This window comes from Heliangelus exortis, chromosome 1, assembly GCF_036169615.1.
Source record: "Heliangelus exortis chromosome 1, bHelExo1.hap1, whole genome shotgun sequence".
NCBI classification, from domain to species: domain Eukaryota; kingdom Metazoa; phylum Chordata; class Aves; order Apodiformes; family Trochilidae; genus Heliangelus; species Heliangelus exortis.
The window spans coordinates 104,501,116-104,522,190 of record NC_092422.1 but is presented as its reverse complement, the minus strand read 5'-3'; the positions used below and the strand labels follow the sequence as shown (position 1 = coordinate 104,522,190).

At 40.1% G+C, this 21,075-nt stretch overlaps 1 protein-coding gene across 2 annotated transcripts in view; it reads left to right on the top strand.

The window, feature by feature from the left end:
• The window catches only part of PTGFRN (prostaglandin F2 receptor inhibitor), a 68,134-nt gene that overhangs the window by 11,236 nt on the left and 35,823 nt on the right, over positions 1-21,075 (top strand). For both annotated transcript variants that reach the window (XM_071756415.1, XM_071756406.1), the window contains exons 2-3: positions 17,027-17,392; positions 18,240-18,659. In XM_071756415.1, the coding sequence (XP_071612516.1) occupies positions 17,027-17,392; positions 18,240-18,659 (786 nt within the window). The remainder of the gene's footprint in view (positions 1-17,026; positions 17,393-18,239; positions 18,660-21,075) is intronic.

The following is a 21,075-nucleotide window of genomic DNA, read 5'->3' as shown; positions in this document are numbered from 1 at the left end:
GTCTTGTTCTACAGAGAAGTCACTATAGGTAGATGTACTGGAGTGGAACAGGATAGGGCAGAACCGAGCTGAGCTGAGTTTGAGCACATTGATGCAGGATGATTGCAAAAGTGTAACTGTGCCTGTGAAACTTCACAGGAGTTCCTCACTGCAGCTTTCTCAGAAAGAACTTGAATGCTATCTCTTATGACTATCAGCTGGTCTAACGAAAGATCTCTTAATATTGCCTTAGACTACTGTGGTTACATAAATACTGCTACTAGATTATACAGCTATTTTGTGGCTTGAAGTTACAATTCTGATTATTTCTGCTTCATGCATGCTGAATTATGCATTGCATGGAAGCTCCTGTCACAAGTCCCAAGTAATAATAAAACTGGAGTTTAAAAGCAAGTAAGGTCTAAAAATGAAAGAGCTGGCAGAACATTCTTTGAATTTATGATGAGTTGTATCAAAATTCCACTGTCCATTATAGATATACTAATTGGAATGAGTTAGTGTTTTCTTTCCTTGTCCTTGACATTTCTGGCATTTAAGGAGGAAACAGAGATGAACATTTTAACTGAGTGACATCCAGACTTAGCAGGAGCTTGTGAAGTTAGGCTGAGACAGTCCATCCTTTCTTACCCCTTTTACCAACTAAAGCTAGGGAGCTTAATTTTAGACTTTTTCTGCAGGATGTTGCTTGTAATTCCAGTTTCATGGTCTTAGTCTGGCTTTGATGTCTACAGTTCATCATTCAGCTGTTGCACACTTCCACAAAAATATATAAATGCTGAAACAGTCAACAGTAGTGATGCTAAATTTACTAGCTTTCAGTGTTGGCATTCAAGGATGCAACTTTTATTTCTGTTGTTGTTTCAGGCTCTCTGCAGATAGCCTATAGCCTGCCTAGGCTTGCAATACATGTCTTTGGGTGGGTTTCACTCAAAATTTAGGCTAAGCAGTGTGTAAATATGTATCCTTCCTATAAAAAAACAGAGTTCTGATTATAGTAGCAGTTCTGCTGTTGAAGAGATGTTTCAGGGATAACCAGTTGACTGATCATGACTGTGATTCTTTGTTAGCAGTCAGCTATATGCATACCTTTTTTAAAAAGTGCTTATCAGTTAGGAGTAAGAAGTGGTTTTGATTTACAGCACCATGCCCAAGAGCTCTTTTTCCAGAGATTTTGTAATATGAGAAACATGATGTGAGTACAGCTTTATTAGAATTGTAAACTCCCATAATGATCAGAGGGGAAGAAAACATCCACCAGGCAGATTAATGAAGATAGTTCTTTTCATCAGTGGAGAGATTTTTTTTTTTTTTTTTTCCAGTAAGATCTCAGAATTCTGGGGCATCTCACTGTACTTAACTATTGCAGGTGATGGGCAGGTAGTGAATTTCTTGCATTTATCGTCTAATAGATAAAGGTACAGTAGTGTGAATGAGGCAGACAAAAATACAAATATCCCTGCCCAGGGAAGATAATTACTTAAGTGTTAAACTGCTTTGTAAAAACAAAACAAAACACCAGTTCCCTTTGGCAAAGAGCATCTCCTTGTATGATAAAGGCAAAGTGTGTTTTTATGGACAGACTGAACTTTAAGGCTTCCTAGCTATCTCTTGTCCAATGCTTCTTTTTTCCTTGTGAAAAGGACAAAAGTCTTGAAATAATTGGTGTTTATTCTGGGGAAAGGCAAGGCCTGGTCTAGTTGTGTGCTTGGTATCTTGCATTTTGACTTTTGGTAGGCTTAGGCCGTAAAATTACAAACCTGGAGGCATTTGTATGCTGCTCTTGCATTATGGGGGGTTCTCTTCTGCTTGAATTCCTTGAAATGTCTTAATTTGATGTTGTGGATTTTAACTCATTTAAGCTCCTGAGAAATTCTCTTCAGATCATTAATCTCTGAAATCCTGTTCTTATTTCTAAAAAATTAAGTGGGGAGATGGGTGGGAGGTGGGTAGAATTTTCTGTAGTTAACTAGAGCTCTGAAAATGCTGTATGTATTTTCTATTTAGGTCTTCACTAGCAGCAAGAGTACCTTAGAGGTACTTTATTATTTATAACAGTAATAATACTGATTGCTTTTTAATAACAAGTAAACTTTGTTATAGGCTAGTGCTGTTAACATGACTGCCATACCAACATGAGAGCTAAATCTAGTTGATTTTGTGATGTAGTAACATAAAAAGTGAACAGGGAGTATAAATAATACTTTGAAGCTCTAAAGTACAAATTTACAAACAATTAAGGAATTAAAAGAGGAATAAGGAGTTTTGGTTTTTTATGTCAGACTTTGGTATGGTTTTTAAATTGTTATATATTCTGACATGAGACATCTCTAGATACAAAGATAGGAGGAGAATTCTTTATTTTTAAACCATCCTTTGAGGTATATGTATATACTACATGTGTACTGCATCTCTTTCTTGATATTAATGAAGGCATTAATATCTTTTCTTCTTCCCACTGGGGCTTAGGTATAATACTGACTTTTTCAAGCAATGCTGTCTTTTCAGATGTTACTGTAAAGCATGAGAGCAAGGGGAATTTCCTCATACTGTAATGCATTTAGTGCCTTTCTTGCTTAACCCCAGCCTGAGTTTAAGGCCCAAGTGCCAAATGAACACCTCTGGGGTATAGGCTGGTGTGGCACAAATTTATTTAACATTTCTGTTTTCTTCACATTTTCCTAAGTATGGGTTCATGTTTTGTGTTTGCATTCTGAAGGATCTGTCAGTTCATATGATGTCTGGTACTAATGCTTGCTGACCAGGCCTTGACTTGGCATGGCTTCCGGGATATGTTCTGATAAAGACAACGGGGCTTGCGCTGCACGTGGAACAGCAGTGTTTCTGGCTCCAGTGTTCTAGGCCTAATCAGAAGTACCTGTGGGGAATATTAGCTCTCCCTATGAATTCAGTACATCGCCTTTCTTACTCTGGGGGCTGTTTGTCCTTGAGTGAAGGGGTCAGTTCAGGAAGGCACCTGTTAGCTAGAAAACTCAAAGGTTCTTAACAGGTACTACTAAGGATCTTCTCCATAGTTTAAGAGCGGACTGCTAATTCTGGTGTCTGTGGCCAAGTCCATCTACAGCTTTTCAGGTGAATTTTAACACCCTTGACATTGTAGATAGGTGATGCACTTTCCACTTCTGTTCTTATGCTGACAAATGCTGCAATTGCACCAGGCATTTCTTTTCAGTTGATGTTAAAAAATGTTTCTGGTAAGATAGTGGCTGGTAGGTACCTCAGAGACTTGGTCTGCAGTGTGCTGTTGCTTTTGCAGTGGGTAGTTGGACCTTGCTATGTTGTCTGTAATTCTCATGCTGTATACATGTACCAGGTCAGGATCCAGAAAGTGGCCAGCATGCTCTCTGTTGGGATGAAGTTTGGCTGTAGAATCTTTTGTTCTGTTGAAGAGTGTACTGTGGGACAAAAGTGTTCTTCTTAATGTAGCAAATGCGAGGGTGCCTAGGGTAAAGGCTATCTGCTGTCTGTTTCAATGTAAGCTGATTCTCTTAGTTATTGAATAATTTCAGGATATCCAAGTTTCACACAATTATTAACAGCTACTTGTTTTGTACCTAAATTGTCTTATTAAATAGTGTAACCTAGAACAGCTCTGCAAGGAGCCTGGAGCAGAAAAGAAACAATTAAGTATTTTCCCTCTGGGTGGCTTTCAAAAACTGTATTATTCTCCTTCTACTATTTTAATGTCATGTTGTTTCTCTATCTGCCTTTCTCTCTTGTTTCATCCTCAAAAGGATTACCTCTCCTGATTTTTAAGAGTTACTTAAATTGTGTGGGGTGTTTTTTTTTTTTTTTTTGTGTGTGTGTGTTTTTTGGTGGGTTTTTTTTTTTTTTTTTTCCTCCACTGCTGGGTGCAGCCTTGTTACCAGCCTGGGTGCCATTGTAGTAGCAGTAAAAAGATACTTTCTCCAAGCTTCTGCTTCCTAGAGCTGTGGAAAGAAAGGGAAGGCTGACACCAGAGATGCACTGAGCCTCATGTCTTGCCTCTGACAGTGGCTAAGAGTGGATGCTTGGAGAAGGGTGAGCACACTCTGTTACTCTCCTGGTATAATCAATGTTCATCTGTAGCTTAGAGGCTTCCTAAGTCAGAAGTTGTATCTTCATGTTTAACCTTGAATATTTCCTCCAAGAGTTTGCTTGGCTCATGGGTGTTGTATTTGGCTACCTCTGGGGTTTTGTATTTCAAAATGTTCTGGGTGCTGGTGCATATTAGCTTATTTCTGATTATGTGTTAACTTTCTCTTAATCACTTTGGTGTTGACCTTCTTATACACAGTATGCCAATGAAAGCAGCAAAGTAAATACTTCTGAGATACATTTGTTAAAAGTGGAAATAACAGGAGACATTTTAAGATATGTATTATAGGCGTGCTTATCTGAAAATTAGTAGCTGATGGCTGAATGCCAAACTTTACTAAGACTCCAAGCAGTAATATATTGTGAGGCTGTCTTTTACTACATGGCTATGTATGGATTTCCTCAGGTGTGCGATGGCACAAAATTATCTTCAAAAGCTTAAATATGTCTGAGGTTTATAATCTGTAGTGCTATGTGTTACTGTATATCGGGAGGGCTATTAGGTGCAGGTTGTAGAGGTAAGAGTAGATACTACTGAAAATGCTGTGAGTTTATCAAAATAGATAACAGTGAAAACTTGCTGGCTAATAATATAGAGGGGGAAGAGGCCTTCAGTTTGTGATGGGGAAGATCAGAAAACTGCTGGACTTTGTCAGTTAAGTACTGAATCAATGAACCTTGCTATTCTGCTACTGGAGATAAGAAAATGCTTGCATTGAATACAAGGCAAGGTTTTTAGAAGTGATGGAAGGCTTGAGGCTGTGAGCTTGAAACTTTACAACAAGACTTTGTTTCCCAGAAGCTTAATACTCAGGGTTTTTTTTAAAACTGAACATCTTCATTTCTTGAGCTACCTAACTTTGGTTACGGGTGTGGAGTAAGGCTCAAGTAAATAGGATTTTGTTTCTCTCTATGACTGGGCTAAGTGGGAGTAGAATTGTACCAGGTACCTGACTTAGGAGGTAGCTCTGCTCTGCTGGTGTCTGAATCTCATGCATGTTGCCCACATGCACATACCTGCCTACCTTTTCCAGAAAGTCTCTTTTTGTTAAGTAAAATTAATCTTCTAGTAAATGAAACAGCAGCTACATACAGTACCCTTTCCCTTCATGTGTGAGACCAGCTTTCTAGAGGCAGAACTGAGGGGCATGGGCAGCCAATTACACAGCTAATTTGCATTCAAGCTCTTGGAGGCAGTGAATGCCAGCAGTTTTTTTTTTTACTCTTGCATGCTTTTGAAAAAATTTGAGGTGTTATATTTCTTGAGCAGGGATAAGCAACACTCTGAAGTGTGGATGGATTTTATATCCTAGCCATTGTTCGTGGCTTAGCTCATATTTGTGATTTAGGGAAGAGTTTCTTTTTTCCACACTGAAGTTCAATTAAATGTGAACAGCCCTTTAAGTACCCTTTAGGAGCATGCAGCCTGTATCTTGATTACCATTTTAGTTGGGGCAAGGTTTGAATTTCTAAGGTGAATCCTTGCTGTCCCACTTTGTGCACATTGTTTATGACTGGAAAGCAATCTGAGTGTGCAACTTGGATTACATCAGATGTAACTGAACTCTCCCTTGAGCATATCTGCTGTGCTTCAGGTGCCCTTGGGTCTTTGACATGGGTGCTGTTGGGTCTTTGGGTTATGACACCAAATCTGGTCTGATGCAAACCCCAAAACATGGATAGTGCGATTCTTGGGGCCTCAGCACCAACTGCTCTCCACAGCCTTTTCTAGTTTCCAACTGTACCAGGTACTAATCCTGACAATTGTGTCTTAAATTTCTGTGAGAAATGTCTCTTCCTGAAATAGGGGAGATTTCACGTGTCCACTTTTTTTAATGCCGGAAACCAAGCTGTCTGCTTTTTCTGGAGCAAGAGTTTCTCATAATTGGTGCCATTGCAAATAATAAAAGCTCAGCAGCAAAAAATACTGTAAATACCTTGCAGTCCTGTTCTCAATTACAGAGTTAGTTATGTAAATCTTGTATTAAAGGAGGAAGAGCCCTGATGTCTCTTAAATCATACTCTCTGTGCACACATGCGTACAGTTCCTTCTTGCCTAGGAAAAAAATATCTGTGCTCCTAACATGCAGGCTCCTTAGAGATTAGCATACTAAACAGTGTTGCGCTGCATGACCTGAAATTGGCTTTTGAGTGCTAATTGGATCTACCGGCTTTGAGAGAAGGAGTTGGAAAATACTGGTGGCTGGTTTTCCAGGTTGCAGGCAGTGTGGATATGGTGGTGGTGTAGGTGCCCAAATGAATCCCTTGGTGGGTCTCCTAAGCTATGGGGTCACCAATTGAGAGAGCTCAAGGTAACTGGTTTGCATTTTTTTGTGTCTTCTTTGCCTAGCTGTACATATCTTTCTGTTTTCATCCTTATGTAAAGAAACAGTTGTGATACAGTTAAATGAGCACTAAGCCTGAGATCAGGAATGCCTGCGATTTATCCCTAACTTCTCCTGTTCTTCAGCATAAAGTCCAAGTACATCTTCAGCAGAAGAGCTGACAATAGCTGTGCTACTGCACATACCTGCATGTGCAAATCAGGCCAAGGCACTCATTTCCATGCCCTAACAACCATTTTGTGTGCATGTGTTGTTGGCATTTTTAATGTGGCTGCTTGCTTGGGAGTTATTTATGGTGAAGGTGGGACCATTAGATAATGAAATTACAGATGAAAGGGATTACTCTATAAACATTGAGATCCACCCCTTCACTGGCTCCTATGGCTGGAAATCAGTTGTCAAGTGTGGAACCAAGGTGGGCCAGTGCCATATGCTGCCTTGTACAGCAGTTCCAGCTGCTGTGCTGCCCAGCACCTCCTTCCATAATCTCTCACAACATCAGATGCAAACAGGGTGAAGCTGCTCTTCAGGATCCCACTCAGAGTCTAGTGTGTGTGTTGGGTTGGTCCATGTTGTGACTGCTGACTTAAATAATTGGGCTTAGCTCTGTTGTGGTTTTTGCTGAAGCCTATGTGATGCATGTATTCATCCAGTGGAGTGCTTGCTGGGAAACTAGTTGCTCTGTACTGAGATGATCCCCTCCCAAATTCTGGGGGGAAATTAGGGAAGAAGATTAAAATATTTGGATTGTGAAAACATGTGGCTTTTTAAAGGGGGTTGGAAAATGTGATTTAGATTTAACTTGGCTTTAGACAGGACTTTTGCTGAAGTTGGGTGTTTGGTTAAATTATGGTAGATGAGTGACACTAAATTTGGGGTAAAAAACCCAAACAGACTCAAAACAACAAAAGCGCCCCCCCTGCAAAGTCAAAACACACACACACAAAAAGCTCAACCCAAAAACTCCACCAAAACCAAAGCAAATGAACCACCCAAAAAAGCAATACCACACACACACAAAAACCCAACCTCCAAAGAGTTGCTACAATTGTCAGTGAAAAGTAAAAGACTATATTGGAATTATTGGATTCAGCACTTCTATTTGAAAGTATTTTAAGTGTTGTTGTTTTGGTTTTTTTTTTTGGTGTTTTTTTTAATGTATATATTACCTAACATTAAAGATAACTTGGAAAACAAATTATTATTTCACACCAATAAAAAATCAATATCTACTGCTCTGGTAGGAAAAGGGGATGATAATAGAAATAATTTTGGGGAGAGAAGGAAGCATTCCAGAGTTTCCTTTTTTAAAATGTTTAGTTTGTGAAATTATACATTTGTGGATTACATGGATGTTATTCTATGTGCATGCTTTAAAAAGTCTTCTGACAAAAATACTCTTTCCTAGCTGTTCCTGCTCTCCTATCTTCACTAGGTGCAATGTCCTGTTTAAAATCATGCTGTTTGAAAGATGACTTAGCTTTTATAGTTTAATGTGATCTTGCCTGGGATTTGGATTTTTTTGTCTCTAATTTTTGCACTCACTGTATGATTTTAGTTAATGTAGTTGCAGATTTGGGAATTATCTATTCCTAATCTGATTGTTTTCTCCATTTAAATGCAAAGAAAATTCAGTATAATCCTAGTGGTGTGCTGTGTTACATACAGAGCAAAGAAAGTGGTTGGTTTTTGCCCAGAGGCAATTGCAGCATAGAGTGAATTGTTTTGGACTGCTCTGCTCAGTTCTGACTGCTTTGGGGAAGATTTAAGATAACAGATGAGTTCAAGTTAATGATGTTGTAGAACAGCAATGATTTTAATTCTGTATATTCCAGTTTGAGGACTTAAAAAATATTAGTAATTGTATGCACTCCTTGAGTTAGAGTTAGTATTTCTAACCTGTGTCCTTTCTCCCTGCTAAAGAAAATGTGAAGCTACTTTAGATAAAACATTTCTGCAAATATTTGCAGCCCTGCTTCCAGCTATGGTAGCTCTTCAGCTTTGAGCTGTGGGCTTTACTGCTTTGTCATCTGTTTTCCTCAGAATGTAACATATTGAACCTCTCCTCTGGCAACACAAATTGCTTTGAGGTAGAACGACAGAAAATCACCTATCTTGCCTGGCAGTCTAGGTGCCATTTCCAGACTCTCTGCACTTCTTGGGTCAGATGTTACTAGGTAACCTAAATACTCTGCTCTGACAGAGTAAAAATGAAGTTCTGCAAGACTCTTTGGAGGAAAATAAGTGGAGATCGTTAGCAGGGATAGGTATTTCAGGTGAGACCCGTGAAGAAGAAGCATGTTGACTCTTGTATTGTGTCCCCTCCCCCCCTTGTTCCCCTTTTGCTCTCAGCTGCATTTTGGAAACTTATCAAAAGTAGTTCTTAAGATACAGCCTTTTATCTTTAACTGTCAGTCAGTGGTAGGGAAAGGAAATAGAGAACACATGTGATGAAGTTGTTTGGCATCCAGTTGAATCTAAAACACGATCTTTTAGCATTATCTGTATCTGTTAAATGTCTGTTCTGTTTGGAACAGTGGTGAACAATCCTCTGCATGCCAAAGGCTGATGTGTTTGACAAACTAGCCTGCTTTGCACAGCTGGGAAAGGTTTATGTCGTATTCTTAACCCTTTACCTGCTGTAAGTCTTACTCTACCTTCCAGTGGCATACTTTTCACCATGACTGTGAAGCAGTGGTGCAACAGTGGGGTCTGTGCACAGTGTTGTTAAAACACCAGCAATGGTATTTAAAACTCTTAAGTAGTACTCCATGTATAACCTGGTTTCTGCCTTACTTCTAGTTTACTTACTTCTAGTTTACTTACTTCTAGTTTACTTACTTCTAGTTTACTTACTTCTAGTTTACTTACTTCTAGTTTACTTACTTCTAGTTTACTTACTTCTAGTTTACTTACTTCTAGTTTACTTACTTCTAGTTTACTTACTTCTAGTTTACTTACTTCTAGTTTACTTACTTCTAGTTTACTTACTTCTAGTTTACTTACTTCTAGTTTACTTACTTCTAGTGTACTTTTCTCTTTTCATTATATTGCAGTAGGAATAATCCATAGAAGCACCTCTGGCAAATTTCTGTGGCTTGTTTTGGCAGAGAATTGTGATGGATTTTGTACTTGGGTGAAAAAGATACCATCAGCTGGTCTTCAAAAGGAGTGGACCTGATCAGGTGCTTTATTTCCAGTAGCTCAAGCAAGAAAGGCACTTCTGCCATTTGCAATTGCCTTAGCAAGGAGACATGGCAGAGGAAGCAGGCTTTCCTTCTTGTGAGATAGTTCAGTGAAGTTTTTCCAAAACAGATCTCTTTGGGCAGCGATCAGATGATCTGCTAACTATCTGCAGTGATATATTTTATATGGTGAAGTACTGTTCTCTTACTGTCCCTGTCTCTTTGGATAACAAGGTCTTATGACTGCTGTTTGTTCTGAACTTGTCAATTACTACATGTTTATCTGAAGAAACACCATCCAGAAACTTGTGTTTGGCAGAGTAGATCAGATCTGACCTACCGGGTATTCACCTGACCCATTGCACTAGTGTATTTTCTATATTTAGAATAAAAGTGGTGAGGGTTTTTGTTGTGTTTGGTTTCTGTTTTGCTTTTTAAAAGGTATGAGGGAGAAGCATGGAAGATCTGGTCGGTTTTTTTGCTGCGCTCAGGTGGTTGTCACCCTAAGTTCTAACTATAAACAGCAGTGGGAGAGAAGTTTCTGAGAGTTCTCAGTTGATGTCAGAGTTTAGATAACAAGCCATAAAAGGCAGAAAACATTGAGCAGCTATGCAGGACTTCTGGAAATGGAAAGATGCACTAACTTAGCTGCTTGACAAGTCCTGAGGCCTTCTATCATGGAGAGACTGTATTGTTGGATAAGGAAAGAGCAGCTGATTTCACCCACCTTGACTTCTGTAAGGCCTTTGACACAGTCTCACATATCCTTTTAACATCCTTATCACTAAATTGGAAAGGGGGTTGATGGATGGACTATTTGAATAAGGAATTGGCTGGTTGGCTGCATTTAAAGAGCTGCAGTCAATGGCTTGGTGCCCAAATGGAGATGAGGAGAAGTGTCCCTCAGAGGTCTGTATTAAGACTGGTACTGTTCAGTATCTTCATAAACCAAATAAATAGTGGGACTGAGTGCACCCTCCACAGGTTTGCAGATTACACCGAACTGAGTGATGCTGTTGAATTGCTAGAGGGAAGGGATGCCATCCAGAGGGACACCAACAGCCTTCAGTAGTGGGCCCAGGTGAACCTCATGAGCAAGGCCAAGTGCAAGGTTCTGCACCTGGGTTGAGACAATCCCCAATATCAATACAAGCTGGGAGATGAATGGATTCAGAGCAGCCCTGGGGAGAAGGGCTGGGAATACTGGTGGATGAAAAATTTGACATGAGCTGGTAATGTGTTCTTGTAGCTGGGAAGACCAACTGTATCCTCGGCTGCATCAGAAGCAGTGTGACCAGCATGTCAAGGGAAGCCTTTCTGCTCTGCTCTCATGAGACCTCACCTGAAGTATTGCATCTAGCTCTGGAGCCCGCAGCACAAGCAAGATGTGGACCTGTTAGAGTGGGTCCTGAGTAGGGTCCTATGGAGAGAGGCTGAGAGAGTTGGGGTTGTTCAGTCCGGAGAAAAGAAGACTCCAGGGAGACCATATTGTGGTGTTTCATACTTAAAGAAGGCTTATAAGAAAGAGACTTTTTGCTAGGGCCTGTGGAGACAGGACAAAGGGCAATGGCTGTAAACTGAAAGAGGGTGGATTTAGATTTGACAGAAGGAAGAAATGTTTTATGATAAGGGTGCTGAGACACTGGAATAAGTTGTCCAGAGAAGTTGTGGATGCTCCATCATTGGAGTGTTCAAGGTCAGGTTGGATGGAGATCTGAGCAACATGATCTTGTGGAAGATGTCCCTGCCCTTGGCAGGTGGTTGAAACTAAATGATCTTTAAAGCTCCCTCCCAACCCAAACCATTCTGTAGTTTGTTGATAACTAAGAACTGTGCCCTAGTGAAAGCCTTGTTGTTTACTTAGATGCATTTGAATTCCTTTTCTTGGGGGTGGTGGATGAGGGGGTGTGAATGATGAAAACAGCAGATCATTGCTGTGCTGTTAAATATATTGTTTTAGTCCTTTCATGTGAATCTTAATGCACATGGGATAGATGGAGTCCAACTGAGAAGACAGTTGATTTTGCATCCAGTGCTGGAGAAGTGACTTTTCTGAGCCATCTCAGATGGCATGGAGATTAAAGCAATCCTGCAGCCTTGCAGTTTGATAGCATTTCTGAGGCTTCACTTAAGATGCAGTGTGCGTTTCTTCATCCTGATAGAGATAATGGGTTTTAAGCAATTACACCCAGGCTAATTCCTTTTGATAAGAGCTCTACATTATCTAAAAAAAGAATCCTAGCCGCCTGGGAAAGAACAATGTAAATGTCTCTCCCATGGACTGTTTCATTTGCTCTTCTATGATATCTTCAGATGATATGCTGCAGATCTTTCAAGCCATAAAATCTTTCCCTCTTTTTAGTTAGAGAGTATTATAGTCAGGGAGCTATGACAGTACAGTATGGAAGGAGCCCTGCATACTTCAGGTGATTATAAGCTGCTATGGTCATTACATCTTTGCCATACGGAATCAGATTTGGTCTCTTTTAAAGGAATCCTTTGTTCTCTCCAAGTGCAGACTGGTTGTAAGTTGTGGGTTGTTTTTGCTGATGAGGGCAATCTAGATTTTCTTATTTGGAAAGAGTAGCAAGAGCCTGCACTTCATTTAGTATAGATCTCAACTCCTACTGTGTGCTTGTCTGCACTGGAAAGAAGAGTATGATGTTGTCCTTCGCTAAGCAGGAACAGATAAGAGATCTCATTTATTTAGATTTTTTTTTTCTTCTATTTTTTTGAGATCAGTAAAGAAATTTCAATAACTGCACTCCTGGTGCTTACAGAAATAATTTTTAATCTGCTTAATCTCTCTGACTTCTCTCATATATATGCAGTGTAGGATAGAAAACTTAATTGATTGCATTTGAAAAGAGGGTGGGAGGTATCACAAAGTAACATGTTGTTTGTGTAAATGTGCCACATATAGGAAAATCATATTATATATTGGAAAAAACAAGGAGTTTTAAGAGGCTTGAAAGATTTTCAAACATTGCAGGCATGTTTGTTATAACTTGTTCTTTCTTTCCCAGAAAATCACAGATGATGTTCTGGATGTGCAGCTGCCTGATGATAATTGGAGCTGGGAGGAGGGGTAAGGGGAAGTTTTGAGATAAGGGTTATAATCTCCCATGCTGATATGCTTTGGTTCTCTTTCCCCAGGGAAGAGCCTGTGAATGGGTGGCATGCTATCTGTCCCTTCACCTGCCCACTCACTAGGGAAAGTTGCTGAATGACTCCCAGCAGGAGCCTGATAATTTCTTTTTTCAAAACTGAAAAATAGGATTTGTGTGGACGCGTCTTTTTGGGATAAAAAAAGGTGCAAAAAAAAAAAATTTTTTTTTTTTGGTGTTCCCATCCATTTTGTAAAATGGCTTAATCACAAGTGCTCTAGTTAAGCAAACAGCGTAATACAGAAGTGGAAGATTTTGGATTTTGCTAAAAATTGGAGGCAGAGTGCATGGCTTTAATGGTGGGGAATTCATTGCTTATTCTGCAGTGTGGCTCAGGAAGGGTTGTCCATGCTCGACCCCCTCATTTTACACAGTACTGCAGCAAAGTGGTGCCTAGATGACAAATAAGTGAAGGAGTTCAGGGAGGAAAAATTATTACCACCATTTATAAAGTTGGCTGCAGTATTTTCTTCCTGTCATAAACTGTTGTGAATTTGAAAGGGCTGCTGTATTTTCTTCCAAGACATGGCAATGTTTAGTTGGCAAATGAAACAATCTTTTGTTCAGAAACCTCTTCTGAGATGAAAGGCATCAGGAAAGTTGTCACTGTATCTCTTGTGACTGCTTTGGTTGAGGAGCTGCACTGTGTGTTCCAAAGTCTTTCTGATGCAGAGGCTTGAGTGCTTAGTCTGAACTAATTTACTCATTCTTCTACTCTTACTTTTTTGGCTTTAATTGGCTTCCTACTACATGTCACATTGCATTTTATGTTTGCTGGTGGATATAGAGAGTCAAACTACTCCTCAAGACTGCAAAGAGAACATGTTTTCTTGTTAGAAAGAGCTGTATAGCACAGGCTGGAGGAAGCACCTTGTGTAAGAGTGCTAGAGCTGAAGTGTTCTTTACAGTGATACTTTCTCAGCTTTGTGAGCAACTCCATAAATTACTTCTCATTTTCCTCTTTCTTAAATGATTTGTAGATATAAAACCTGTGTGAAGATGAAGCTCCTAGAAAACTTTCCTCATCTATAAAAGTGTCCCTAATTCAAGAAGAAATGTTCTCTAGTCCTTTCCTTGAGAAATCATGTAGCTTGTTGAGACTCTAAACTGACAACTTGTTCCACAGATTTTGCATGATTTTGCTGCCTTGTTTTCTTGGTTATCTTAAAAATTACAGTTTGCTAGTTGGTGTACTCAGATTGACTTAACAATTTACTCACTAAAGTAAAATGGAGCTTGCCTCTTGCCAGTATCAGTGTCTGTAGCTATGTGCCTTCTGCTATAGCTCCATGAAAAGTTAATCCCTAATGCACAGCAAAGTAGGTAATAACACCTTGTTTTGTAGCTGGGGATACTCTTGCTGTTGACTGCTGCAGGACATGGCAGAACACTGAAATTACAAGTTTCTAGATACTCAGCCTCTTGGGTCACCTAGAAATGCAGTTTGCCCTTGGAATGCCTGCCCAGTGCATTCTTCTCCTTACCTGTGGTCAGATGTTCTGCAGTAAGTTCTCATTCTCTTATGTGGTACTGTCTCTTCTGCTCTTGCCTTACACGAATACTGATTTATCTTTACGAACAACAATATTTGTTATTGCTAAGTATAAAATTGTAACTGTTTCACGCTGATTCTCCTCTCTCCTGCAGCTTGTAACACTGGCCTTCTTCCATCTTTGTGTTAAACTGGAATTCCTGGTGGGACTGTGCTGCAAGGAGGGGGATTGTCATTGCTTTACAGCAATAGGGTATGGACTCTGAACAGGTCTGCTGAGGTGCCCCTGTCTTTCCCTTTGGTCTGCCTTCTCTCATGAAAGTGCTAATCACCCCCTACCTTCACTAAATGTCAAAGGATCTTTAGTGACCTTGGAAGAAGAGAAACTGAGCTGTTAGTCACCTCTAGATTGGATTAGTGCAGTACACACTGCATGTGGGTCTACAGCTGAAGACACATGCAGAACAGGGCTGTCTGCTTGTTTTAGTGTCACAGGAGAGTATTTTCTAGGGAAACATCAGTGTTTGAGTGTCCTTCAACAGAATCCTGAGATGACTTCTCACAGTGGTCTCCTGGAAGCTGGTTTGGCTGTCAGGCAGTGCTTTAAAGCTTACCTGTTGCTGTTACTGGTTTTTATAAGAGGATAATTCGAAGGGTTGAATGGGGCAGCAGTTTAAGACCTAGTGAGGAAGCCCAAAGACCTAGTGAGGAAGCCCTGCAGCTATTTTTTTTTTTTTTTTTTTTTTTTCCCCTGTATCAATGATTTTACTATATGGTGCTTGTGTTTAGAGAGATGACCTTAGGGACATGTGGTTGTGGAACAGTACAATGTCATTGGAGGTTTTTCTCTTCAATTCACATGTGAATGGTGCACGGAAGTCCAGTGCCCTTATTTTGACTAGGCGATCACTTGATCAGGTACATAATAACTGTCTTCTGGGAAGGATATAAGGGGTAAGAGATTAACCCCAGTCTGCATTACAAATAGGTTTAATGAAGCACTAATGTTGAATACAGAAGGTCATGGCAGTGAGGAAACTGGACTAATATGACTGAGCTGGTACACGTGAATTGCCTGCCAAACAAAGAGCATGCTGAGACTTATGAACTAGAGAGGACTGTGTCAGTCCTTAGTTCAACTGTTTGCTGAGCTGTAACTGGGGAGGATAAAAATATGCTTTTTCTCTTGTAGTTATGCTCAGTGTGTACAGCTGCTTGTATAGTTTTTTTTATGTCCACAGAAGTCTTGATTCTTTAGTGCATTCTTCTCTATGGTGCTCTGGAGGGTGCAAGCTGTTCTTCATAATAGGTTCCCCAGTGGGTTATTTCTTTCCACGAGACTTTGCTGCCCACAGGGTATCAGCTGGATATCTATTGGCATGGTTTGGAGCCAGTGAATGGGGTCTTAAATCTGCAGCAAGATATGCACAGAGTGATAGGAGAGGAAGGCTCAGCAACTATGTTGGTGTTCATGCCACTAACTAGTGGCCTTCCCAATGTAGTTGGTGAATTAGAACTATTGTGGGTCACTGGACTTTGTTTACCGGGGGTCATTTCTTTAAATATGGCTTTTCCTCTAGTATCGCAGATCAACCTTTTAGTCCAACTGCTTTTGATATTGTTACAACTGTCTGCTTAGTTTTAGCATTAACTGTCCATCAGTGTTCTGGCTTCTTCTGTTCTACCTCGCTGCTAAAATATTTTGCTATGAATATGGAGCTGGTTGGATGAAGTAAGCTGTTGATTTTTGAAGACTGAGATAAGGTAGTACCTCTCTCTTTCTCTCTGTGTGGTTGGAACTATGAACCAAAGTAGCTTGCTCTTTTGGAAAGTAAGAATGTGCCAAAATCCATGTGTAGCTGCTGGGGTCCTTTGGGCTTCGGAGCCAAATCAACCAAAAAATTCTCCTCTATCTTTGCCAGGTTCTCTGGCTAGTTTGAGAGAGTCACACTTTTGCCTGGAGTGTAACATACTTCTTTGCCAGCCTTCTGCAGAGAACTGCCCTGAAGGTCATTCTCACCTAATAGTGAGACAGTTTCAGGAAACGTGGTCTGAACTCTGTGTTCCTCTGCTCTTGAGGAAACCTGCTCTGCTCATGATCCCATGTTCTGGGACTTCCAAAGAGGAAATGTGTACAAGATAAAAGTGTGGTTGCATAAATCTGTTGAAGCAAACTGCATCAATTGAAATTGGTTCTTCCTTTTAAATGAATTAGGAAGGAAAGGAAGTACACCTGTGTTAGAGAAGTCATGACCATTCAAGGCAGAAGCGACTATGCTCGTTTTTGGAGATGATCAGTGTATAATTTTTATGGTCCTCAAACTAGAGGAGAATTAGATTCCTACTTAGAACCCTCTACTGGTGTCAGCAGAAGACTTACAAAAATGCTTGATAAGATTATACCATCAGTATAGTAACAGACTTGTAGCAGAAAAATTACCAAGTGTACCTTTGGTTAGTTCCTTTTGTTTTCCACCTTACATTTTTCTCTGCCTCAGGATTTCATGATCTAATTTGTTACCAAATAAGCAATTAAACAAAGATGGTACACACTTAAAATGGTGTGTTTAGGGACTCCTGCTCTACTGAGATTAGTTAATCTGCTCTTACTAGTGCTAGCTTTCTCCAGAGTTGGAGAGTGTTGAGGTTGGATTGCTCCAACCTCATGTTGTTTTTGGTCAAAGTTTGTCCTGGTGATTTATTTATTAACTGTGTGCTCTCTCTCTTTATTCTCCTGCCCAGCTTTCTGCAGGGGGCGTGTTGTGAGAGTGCCCAAAGGTCCTCTGATTCGTGTTGTGGGCACAGAGGTGGTGATACCTTGCAGCGTCAGTGACTACGATGGTCCCAGTGAACAGAACTTTGACTGGGAGTTCTCCCAGGACACTGACTTTGTGCGGATAGTGAGTACCTGGGATTCTGCATTCACCTCTGAGGAGTACAAAAAACGGGTGGACAGCGGAGATATCAAACTGAGACGGAGCAGCAATGACGCTGTGGAACTGGTGATTAGAAACATCCAGCCAACTGACCAAGGGAGATACAAATGCTCCACACCCAGCACTGATGCCACCGTTCAGGGAAATTACGATGCAGAGGTCCAAGTGAAAGGTATTTCTGAGGAGTGAGGTGTGCTTTAAATTTGTTTCTGATGTTTGTTACAGATGTACCCTTAAGCATGTTGCATTTCTGTTGCTTATGCGCATTGTGATTTTTTTTATATTTATTTTTTTTCTTGTTCCTAATTCTCCAAAGGACAAAATTGAAAATTGAGAAGTATAACAAAGGCAAATGAAGTAAAGAAAGGCCATTCCCTTATAAACACCACTTTCCTTTTTTCTATGTAGTAAATATGTAAATAAAAATCGGAAAGATTAAGCAGTGGAGTTCTTGAAGCTGGCTGGAAATATTTAATGTCCTTAACCTCTGGGGAGAGAGGCTAACTTCACAGCCTGTTTTCTCTCTCGTTTGTAGTGTCATTTAGGGGTCTTTCTATATGAAGGAGATAATGTTGCTTTTTCCCTTTCACATGTTGATACTGCAGTCATGCCGTAGCTTTTCTCTCTTATTAAGGGATCTTCAGAAATAATTGAGGGGACTATTTTTTATGTATCTTGTCTCTACTCCCATGAAAATCAAGATTGTTCTGGATGGAAAATAGTCAGAATGATGATGTTTGGATGAAAAATTAGAACATGAGGAAGGATAAATTAATTTGAATGCTTGGCTTGTTTGAAGCAGAGCACTTTCTTTAATGGATTTTCAGCTGGATTTCCTTGTTCCTGGAATATATTTATGTATAGAAGAAGGGGTGATGGGCCAGGTATTGCTCTGGTAGTTTTACTGCCTCAAAGCTGAACAGGTCAGCGTGGGTGTTCTTTTCTTTCTTCCATTTTATGATGCTTGTCTTTTTTATTTTATTATTTTTTTTTTCTTTTTCCAATGTTTCTCCAAACAGTGATTTCTGATGGCTTATCAGTGAGTGGTTCAAAAGCACGTTCCTCAGTGTCTCTCAGGCTGTCTGAGGGTGACTCCTTCAAGTTGCGCTGCTCAGCAAGTACCACCTCACCAGAGCACACTCACCTGCATGTGACTTGGCAGATCAGAAGTGGATTGGCGTGGCGGGACATCCTGTCTTTGACTCACGAAGGCAAATTCCAGACGGGTCCCGGCTATGAGGAGCGCTACCGTAATGGCGATATCCGCTTGGACACAGGAGCCAACGACACATATCAGTTATCTGTATCTCAGGCCTCGGCAGTGGATGGAGGTGCCTACAGGTGTCTTGTGAGTGAGTGGGTGAGAGGGGCAGATAGCTCCTGGCAGAAGATTCAGGAGAAGAGCGTGGAGATAGCAAGCGTGGCGATTCAACGGACTGGTGAGTGTTACTGATGGGCTGGGGTCACGGCTCGTAGCTATAGCAGTCCTGTGTCCAGACAGTGATAATTAGAGAGCAGAAGCTGAGTAAGCAAAATTAAATGAAGATAGGTTCCAGGAGAATCTAGAATGCTGTTTGAATAGCTGGCCTGTTTACATCTGAATCGATAGAAAATGCTTGGCATAATTTTTCTATCTTTTATTCTGGGAAAAAGAGGGGTGATGCCATGGAAGGATTGATTGGACCCTATTAGATGCCTATACCTAGATTTTCTCTCATCCTTAGTTGACTTGAGCTTCTCTTTTTTGTATTTCTTAAATAAACATTGCATTTAACCCCTGTGCACCCCACAGCTTCCCTTTGCTCTCATTAACATCATAGAGTTGTTCCATAGTGCTAAATAGCTGCACTTCCTCTGTGAAAGTGGCTTGTGAGTCAGTGACAAATATGAAGGTTTTCTGTAGTTTGTTTACTAAAATACCATGGTAAGATCAAGAGAAAGGAAGAGAAGGCATTGATAACAGGACAACTTACCCAGTGATTTTTATCACTGACACTGGATCAGTGCCCTGATACCTCCACTGTGTTGGCAGGGATCTGAGGCAGTAATGATGGTTTAACACATCATTGCATGCTTGACTAAGGAGACAAAAATACAAAATAGGGCTATGCTGAGGATATCCAGATATCTCTGCCCCTATAAATTTACAGAGTAGATACACTAAGCACTTAATGGCATTAGCATTACCAACACTAATTGGAGGAGGGAAAGCAGGGGGTGACGCAATTGTCACTCAATGGGTGGAAAAAACAGCAGATGATGGTCCCTCAGAAGTGTGAGGCTGATGAAATTTTAGAAATGTTCATACAGTAAGGATATCTTTTTAATTTTTGTAATCCTTTAATCACTATAGAGAGAACCCAGAACTGCAGATTTTTTTTTTTTTTTTGGCTAGCTCATTTGGATGTCGTTTTAGTATCCTAGTGGTAGTTAGCCTGTGAAATTTGACAGAATCAATCTGCTCCTGCTTTCTCAGCGTGTCTGTTACACAGTAAAGCTTGCAGATGCTCTCTGTTGAGGCAGAACTTGTTTAATTAAGATCTGTAATTCTCTATTTTGTCGAACTTTTAGAGAGTTTGATTTAAGTATGTAGAGTTTAATCAGTGATTGGAAAACAGGTGAGAAGGGCCAGGACCAGTAGTAGCACAGCTATTTAATGTGATTTGAATGTGCAGTTTTGTTTGTGGGCTTTTTATTTATTTGTTTGTTTATTTTAAGGTCTTTTTTTGGTATTTCTTTTTAGCTCAGTCAGGTGCACTTACTGGCACTTTTGCAGGTGTATGAAGGCTTTTTTTTAAGATTTGCTAAATGGAGTATTTCTAGAGCAAAACATGGTGGAAATTTTTACTTACACATCCTTTATAGGACTTGAAGAGTGTCTTCTGCTGACATGTGAAACCTCTGCCCTTACATCCCAAAATGAACTTGAATTATAAATGTTATGCTGGGTTGCTGCACTTTCCTCATTCTCACCTGCTGTAAAACTGTGGTGTTGAATTTGTAGAAATAAATAAATTAAATTAAAATACCTAAAGAAAATAAAGTTAATTAAAAATAATAAATTAACATACCTAAGGAAAATTAATGCGCAGGTTACTTCTGTTACTCTTCTATTTGCCCATCACTTTAATCTCCTAAAATCATGACCTCTTTGGGCACATTTTGTTCTTGTATGTCTTTTTTTAATAGTACCTTGCACAACAGGTGTAAAACCTGAGGTGAGGCCTTCAGACATGCCTATAGCCTAAAAAGGAGCATTGAGAATAGGGGTGAATTCTCTTAAAAGTCCCTCTGTAGGCATGCACTGTCAAATTCTGAATGCCTGTCACCATTTCATGAAAAAAAGAAGTGTTCCTTGGAGAAATACTGCTCTTAACCTTGCAGATGACTCTTATTTTATATTCTGGTATTAGTCTGTTAAATTAGCTAGGCTTTCCTACTGATTGCAATTCACTAAGACAGTGAGGCAAGTCACATGAGATATTCATTAGACAGTGGACTTTGTTATTCATGCTATGCCCGGTTCAGGTTGATTGCTCTCTGCTATCAGATAGTGGGTGGTGAGATGAGTATTGTTTTGTTTTATTTGCAGTAGTTGTGGCTGCTTATTTTGGCTCTGGCCTTTATATTTTGTCTCTCATTCCTGGTCATCATCCTAGAAAGCTTTTAGAGGTGGGTACTTATCATGTAGTAGAATATAGTTCTACAGTGAAATCACCAATCTGCACCAGAGACATAGCTGCCTGTTTAAGGCAGAAATGTGTATTCCTTCTCATGGTCTTGGTTATAGATGTGCTAAGAAGAGCCACTGTTGTAGCTTTACCAGCCTGATTTAAGACTGGATGCTGTGAGAAC